General features: G+C 27.5%; 1 protein-coding gene across 1 annotated transcript; it reads right to left on the bottom strand.

The window, feature by feature from the left end:
- Positions 1-946: 946 nt before the first annotated feature.
- On the bottom strand, positions 947-6,271 carry LOC136083229 (uncharacterized). Its single transcript, XM_065802632.1, has 11 exons — positions 6,093-6,271; positions 4,624-5,642; positions 4,248-4,540; positions 3,960-4,169; positions 3,550-3,792; positions 3,292-3,368; positions 2,713-2,915; positions 2,300-2,626; positions 1,684-1,779; positions 1,211-1,403; positions 947-1,125 (listed from the first exon to the last, which is right to left on the bottom strand). The coding sequence occupies exons 2-11, from the start codon at positions 5,521-5,523 to the stop codon at positions 947-949; spliced, it is 2,721 nt and encodes a 906-aa protein (XP_065658704.1). The 5' UTR covers positions 5,524-5,642; positions 6,093-6,271.
- Between the last annotated feature and the right edge of the window lie 2,160 nt (positions 6,272-8,431).

Raw genomic sequence — 8,431 nt, 5'->3', positions numbered from 1 at the left:
TCTAGTTAGGAATTGGTTAAATAAAATAAAATGCTCAAGATAGTAAAAATCTTAAGCATTAACTTTAAAAAGTCGCATCTTAAGATTATTTTTTGCCTTATTCGTTTACAAACTGACAGTTTTTTTATTCACTTAATGTTTCAAAATTTCGTTTTGGCAAATAACTCAAAGTTTCATTTTGGCAAATTTAAACCTTAAAATTTAAATCGAGGGGTGATGCATATAAAAAGTATATAAAGACTTCGGAGGCCCTATCTGCAAATACTAAGCGCAAACGTATTAAGGTTTTTGCTAACATTTAAATCGTGAGTTATTTTTACTTTGGCATCGCTTCGTCAAAGCTTCGTGTAAAACACTTTATCTAACTTTTTTTTTTCTACCGTTATTTTCTCTATTTGTCGGGTCATCTAAAAAGCTTTCTGAAAAATATGTGCTTATTCATCAAACATTGCAACAACAAAAAAAGTATATATATATATATATATATATATATATATATATATATATACACAAATTTGTCTTTTGAATAATACGTTATATAACTGATCTGCGCGTATACGCGAGAAAAAGAAACAAAATGACATGGGTGGTATTTATGCATCGCCCATAACTAAAAAATTATTTTATATCAAATAATGTTTTCATTATGTTTGTGGCTATGAAAATAGCCGTTTTTAATTTCTTTCTTGAGGAGACTTCGGTTCTATATATTTTATGACTGGTAAATCCAGGTAAACAAATTTTTTTTTGACTAATCGATACTTCCTTCTCGGCAATCAAATCTTCAGAACTGAATTAACTTTCTAATTAACCTATTTTTTCCCTTTTTTTTACACATGGCTTAAGTTGCATATTCTCTGGGTTTGTCTTTTAGTAATGAGATTTAAGAATACTTTTTAATCGCAATGTTGGGCAAGGAATTGAATGATAAATAGTTTTGAGTTTGTTAAACTCCATGTGAATTGATTCTCCACCTCCATAAAATCTCTCCATAAAACCCAAATCCTGCTCCCCATTTTTGCATAAACGGAATAGCATGATGTTCCAACATATGCAGCTTAGGTGTCACTGAAGCCTCGGGCCAATTTAAGCGATAAAATTGCATCACTTGGTTTATATTTTTTTCTAAAAAAAATTTAAAATTAAATTAACAAAAAAAAAAAAAAAAAAAGTATACATAAACTTATTTTAAAGTATTTTATAGACTTACTTAAAAGAATTAAATCATCTTGTGTAATTGTATTTTTTGAAGAAAATATTTTATAGCACTGGGCAAATTTATCAAATAGTTGTTTATATTTACTGCTAATTTCAACTGCAAACTGATGCATGTTTGTTCCTGAATATCCTTCATCGTGAACAAGCTTCGGGATACAGTTGCATAGCTGAAGTATTGAAGATTTCTAAATAGCAAATTTATTTTACTAAAGATATATTTTTAGGTTTATTGATGTATTATTTGTTGTAATTGCATTAAATTACAATTTTTCCAAAACTATATTAGTATTAAAAGTAAAAAAAAAAGATAATAAACTGTTATTTATCAAGTAAAAACCTAGTTATCTGTCTTTTACGTACTACGTCATGCTTTTTATTCATATTAATATATAATTTAATTAATTTTATCATTTTATTCACGTGGTTTCCTATAAAACTTTTTCCGTGGTAAGCTTGACGTTGTACTTTAAGCTTTTGTAGTATCGTCTCAATCATCTCAGTGCATGGTCTCTGACCCATTTCTGATGAATGTTTTTCAAATAGAGTATTATAAAGATCAATCTAAAAAAAACTTAAAGTAGTATAACATAAACTAACAATAGTTGCATTGCAGTAATAATTATATTATTCATTTCATAAAAACAAAGACTAATCTGTGAATGACAGGGTTGATATTTAAAACACTACTTTTTTAAACTCTGATCTGCATATGAAATTATTTCATCAGATCAGAGTTTAAAAAAACAGTGATCAGAGAGAAAAAAAACAAAAATTAAATCTGTATATGAAAAATTGCTTTCGTGCTTATGAAAAAATGCAAATTGCTTGACCACAAACTTGTAAAAATGTGTTCTAAATACACTCAAACTGATTAAAGTTTAAGCTTTTTTCTACAATTAGTTTGCACTATAGCAAATGCTTGCAAAACTATTTAGTGCATACAAGTTAACACCTATACAACTTCATTTCTTATTTCATTTACAAACACAAATTCTACTTTTATAACTACACATATCAATATGAAATAGATAATATAAAATCATAAAAATATCAAATCAATGAAATCAATAAACTGTATAACCTTTTTCGCTTTTTCACTATTAAGTAACTCAATTTCTTTAGAGTAAAGAGATTGAAAATTTTCTAAATTATCTGAATTGTTAACAGCAGCTAACAAAATGACATCATTGATTTCTTGGATTTGATTATCAAAGTTAAGAATTTCAGTTTGAAGATTTAACAATTGTTTTTGTTTTGATACAAAAACTGGATATTCTTCTGAAAAGTTAATTCTGCTTTTGACTGCTTCTGCAGCAATCATAATATCTAATTGGTGGACTTCTTCTTCAAACAAATTAAAAAAATTCAAATAAATACCAAGAGCCATATGGAGACTAGGTAAAGATACCTAAAAATATAAATTGAAAGTATATAATAATGTACTTTTATTAAGCTGCACTGCAAAGTTATTACTACAAATAAAAACAACATTACTTGATCTAGTGGTATTTTCAAAATGGGCTTTGTGATGACATTATTGAAGTTTTTTACATTTTTCTTTAAACCTCCGTTTTCTATAAATTTTTCATGATCCAATAGTAGATCTTCTAAGGTACGATCTTTTATTTCAGAACTTTTCTGCTCACCAAGATTCATGTCACTTGCTGTTGCATAACAGAAAAGACAACAATGCCTCCCTTAAAATAAAATGGATAAGAAATAGTTAAAATTATTAATTATAAAAAAAAATTATAAAAAATCATATTTAATAATCATTAATAAATTTTTTTATTATTTTTACTATAATATACTATTTAATTATATATATATATATATATATATATATATATATATATATATATATATATATATATATATATATATATATATATATATATATATATATATATATATATATTTGTAATACTATATGTAAATATTATAAACCATATTGTGGTTTTTCATTCAGCAAAAAAGTCCCAACCATTTTGTTTGAATTTCAATATATTTCGAATTAAGTAGCAAAAATTATGAAAATACTGATAATTTGTCATTAATAAAGATAGAAATCACCTGATGCTCCTGAGATTCCATAGAGGGCACATAAAAACTGATAATCACCAAAAACAAATACTCTAATATTGTTATCCCTATTGAGGTGTGTAGAAATGTTTAAGATAAATTTAATATAAATATCATTTGTAATATATTACATTTATTTTAAAGTATAATTTATTAAAACTAATTAGTACTAAATTATTAAAACTATTTAATTCAACTAAAAATAAAGCACATTAGTTATTAAAAAGAAAAACAATTTTTTTATCTTACTTATACTTCATTTCTTGAAGATCTTCTATTTGCTTTTCAAACCTTGACATGGCTACTTTGACATTGATTCTGTAATCCTTCGCCTCGAATATGCTAAAAACTATGGTGTTGTCTTTGCTGTTTGGGTTTAGGGTATTTGCAACCTGGTAAGTCATTTTAAAACTCCCCCCACCATAATCACCTCCAATTTTAATTTGTATCTCTTTATCAGGAATAAATTTGTGGTAATGAAGTCTTTTACAACTACATAAAAAGAAATTATTTAATAATTAAATACATTTTAAAATAATAAATTATTTAGTAGGCAATGGTTTTCATTTTAACTAATAACAAATATACCCAAATGAAAAAAAAATTTACTTTATAAATTATGTTTTAAAAAAATTTTCATTATTGGTTGTTAAAACTACCTTTCTAATTGATCAAGATGTCTTAAAATATGCATTGGTAAATTTTCAATATAACCCCAAGATGCATATTTTATTTCAAATGTTCCTTTCTCTTTTTTTTCAAAGGTAAATGGTGCATTTTCCACAATAAGGTCATCACCAGATAACTTTTCAGCAACTATTCTTTGAGAAGAATGTGATGCTGTATTTATATTAAAGCTCTTCAGCCATCTTTAAACAAACAAAAAAAATTATATGTCATGTTATAAAAATTAGTATAGAATAATATTTATATAGAAAAATATTAACCTGGAAATTGTTTTAAGCTTTTCCCATGGTATGCACAGATCTGCTTTCATTGCTACCATGTTAGTGGCACTAATTACTACTCTTTCAGTATTTAGGTTATCCAATATTAATCCTTTTGACTCTGCTTGAAAAGAATTAAGGAGTTTTGATGATTGACAACAAATTGCATCATTGGATGTACCAGACACAACTTTCAATTGTCTTTTAATAGAAGCATTTCTGACTCTAACTGTTGTGGTCGATGCTTGATCACTGCTTACATAAGCTTTCGGAGCAAGTGAAAACAAAACTGGCTAAAAAAAAAGATTTATGAAAAGTAATACCTATTTAATTAATGGTTATTATAAATTAAGCTAAAATTAAAATATATTATTACTCTAGGACCTCCACTTTTAAACTCAACAACTTGTTTACCATCTTTTGCCATCTTTTGCTTAAGAACATGAAGTGCAGCATCTTCAACTATTCTTGGAATATTGTCATCCACTGTAAGATTGAAAATCTCAGAAATATTGTTGTTAAGTAATGTTGACAATGATGATGTTGATGATGTTACTGTAAAAGATGATGAAGCCAAATTAGAAGTAAATAATGATATAGATGGTGATAACAATGAGGCTGTTTGTGCTATTGATTTATCAATGCATATACTCTTATGATTAGTATATAAATCATACTCTTTCATTACATTGAACTTTTTTTTACATATGCACTCAATAGTTAATATGTTTAAAAGAGAATTTGTTTTTACACTGGTCACCAAGTCTGTAGGTAAAATAGGCTCTTTACATTTTGGACAAAATGTTTCATTAAGTTTTTTTACCTTTATAGTTTCCACTAGACAGAAAAAACAAAATAAATGTTCACATCTTTTAAGAGTAACTGGTTGTTTTGGTACTTTACTACATAAATTACACTGACAAAGTGATAAATGAGGATTAAATTGGTTTTTTAATTCCTCAATATCTATATCTGAGTCATGTGCTATCACAATGCTACTTTTTATTTTAGCAATCATTGAAAATGACCATACTTTTTTACTAATATCAGGGCGACCAATGAGCTTTTTATTGTGTTTAAATAATTTGGCTACATTTAGACCTTTACTAAGTTTTTTTACCTGCTGACAACAAAAGCATTCCTCACAATGAGGTTTCCAGTTCATACATAAACAAAGTGTTGTTGATGTCATTCTTTTGATAACATTATTTATGGTATTATAGCACTTATGGCAAATTGTTTTTGGATAAACATTTTCTATATCATCTGACAGCATGACATGAAACACTTTTTCAATTTTATTTTTTTGGTTTGTTCCAATAGGGTTTTTTTTTTCCCAACCAAATATCCACAGACCCGACAAAGAAGATTCAAGTTCTTGTTATGAATCTCCATCTAAGAAAAAAAAAAGTTTATAAATAAATATACTGATTAACCAACAAGCTTTAACCTCATTTATTAAATAGTGTTTACATTCCTAATTTAAATTAAGCTAATAAATCAATAATAAACTGCATACAAAATAAAATATTTTATTTAAAATTAAAATAGAAAAACTTAGTAAACTTTTTTACAAAGGACAATTTACGTTAACTAAAATGGTGTCAATTTATGACAATCGTTGGATATAAATTTTGAACAAGAAAAAAAATTGAGTGCGAACATTACTCATAAGTAATAAAAAGATCAAAGATTCATATAAATAAAATTATGAAAATTTTTAAGTTTTACCGCTCAAAAAAAAAGAAAAAAGACTTATAAATCTGTAAACAAATCAAAGAAAAAAATTTTTTTAAGTAAATCTGCATCAGTCATAAAAAAATGTTCTCCTATTATTTTACTTACTTTTTAAAAAAATTAAGTAACCAAAACACTACCAATATTTCACAACTACTTATCCTGGTAGAAAATGATATAAAAAGCAAATAGTAATAAAAAAACTAGTTGTCAACTAAAAATTAACTTTGTTGCGAAGGCCCGAAGCCATTTTGAAAGTCCAAAAATTTTTATAATCCAACTGCGCTTGCGTACAATAACTTGTCGCTAATTAAGTAAGTTTGAACGACCGTGCAAAATAGATAAAATGCATAATTAAAAGAAGTTATTTTAAATTAAAAACAATTGGTTTATAATACATTCATTGAAAAGCAATACGAGTCTAGAAGGAATGTACAAGGGAGACAAAAATAAAATGAGTTTAGTAAATAATATGTTCACAAAAATCATTAGATTAAGTACAAATACAAATACGAAAAAATATAAAACTTTGACAGCTTTATAAGTTTTTGCTTTGGTTCTTATAACGATCTGGGATTATACAAAACACTATGGTTATTAAACAAAAAATTACATAAAATTACTCCAGATTTTTTTTATTCTGGAACCATAAAAATCAGAAATTGACATAAATATATTACATAAAGACTTTCGACATATTTTATCAATAAATGGATGAAACATGGCATAACAAAACATGGTCCATTGACAGGCATTGTCAAATGGCATGTTAAGACCTCCATGAATAATTTCTTTAACGTAGTCGCCATATTTTTCATAATAAAACTTTGTTCCTTCGCCTGTTTCTGTTTTTGTAGCATACCCAGACATGTAAATTAGGGCTTTTTTAACATTTACATTCAGCTTTTCTTCCAGATTAGGTAATTTATGAAAAACACTTGATAAATCTTCATCTAATAAAAACTTGCACTTTTCACAATCATGACCTGCTTCGTTTTCTGCAACTTCATCTATATTTACACCCACTTGCAAAATTAATTTGGTTTTAAATATTCTGACTTTTTGATTTGCTGAGTGTTTATAAAATAAGTCCCACCTGACCCTTGTCGAAGCATCCCAAACATTTTCTCTAAAGGGTCTGTTGTAAATTTACTAAGTACCACGTATCGAAATCCAGAGTTAAGAAGATACTTGACAAGAGCAATCATACCTAAACATATATGCGAAAGTGCTGACCCTGTATCACCTGTGAACTGACACTGACGTTGATCTTCTTCGTTTTAAGTTCTGCATATGGCCCTTTAATATTAACAATCTTCCAAAACCTTAACATAATTTTAATAAATTGTATGGTACCATCTGAATTACTTATGTTAGAACATGTCTTCAGTGCAGCTAATGTTTCGTCACAAAATATAACGAGACAAGTAGATACCTTTTGCCTTTCGATGGGTTTTTGTTCTATTGATACATCATTAAGTTTTGAAAGTTTAACTAAACTTCCTTTTTTAGTTTCATATAAATAAGCCCATAATGCTGATTTCAATTCATCATCATCTTCGAACTTTAGAGTTTGAGTTTTCTCAGTTTGCCAGTTGTTTTGCACTGACTTTATTAAATGGACAAAGTCATAAAGTAAAAATATATAACTTTTTGTTGGCTCCATACAAGTATACTTCGAGTGAAAAGACTGATTGATTCGATTGTTATCACAAATGATAGCAATTAACTCTCCATCAGATTTATGAATAGAATCAATCAAATGATTCGCCTGCTCAAATAAAAAATCAGCATTGAGTTCAAATACTGGCAACATACGACATAAATATATTGGACCACCACAAATTGAATCCAACATAAAACTTAGAACTGTTAATGTAATGAGTCAGGTTTGTTTACCGCCTTTCCTAATAAAGACCCGGAGCAATATGTAAGAAAAGGCTTTACAAAAAACAAAAGGTCGAAGGTCAATGCAAACGTTGCAACAAAGTTATTAAGTGTTCTGGTAATTCAACGACCACATTAAAGAGGCACTTGATTTCACATGGTATTACGTTTGATAAACCACCTGATACAGCTAAATCCAGTCAACAAGCTGTAACTAAAAAGAGAACAATGATGATCCCTGATATTTTTTCTAAAAAAATGACACTTAAGGAGATAGTAAGTGACTTGGCCACTGACAATATTTCAATACATGCCATCACAAACAGCAAATATATCCGTTTATCCATATCACGAGAAGATTTTAAGTTGCCAAGAAACGAGAGCAACGTCATGAAATTAATTCACGATGATTATGATGATAAGAAACAAAAAATAATCGGCAATATCAAAGAATTGCTGCAGAAGAATGCAAAGTTTAGCTTCTCGGTTGACGAGAGGACAAGCATACGAGGACGGCGATACTTCGGAATGAATCTTCACAATAATGTTAATAAGCTGAC

This window comes from Hydra vulgaris, chromosome 08, assembly GCF_038396675.1.
Source record: "Hydra vulgaris chromosome 08, alternate assembly HydraT2T_AEP".
Lineage (NCBI taxonomy): Eukaryota > Metazoa > Cnidaria > Hydrozoa > Anthoathecata > Hydridae > Hydra > Hydra vulgaris.
This window is presented reverse-complemented; position numbering and strand designations above follow the sequence as displayed.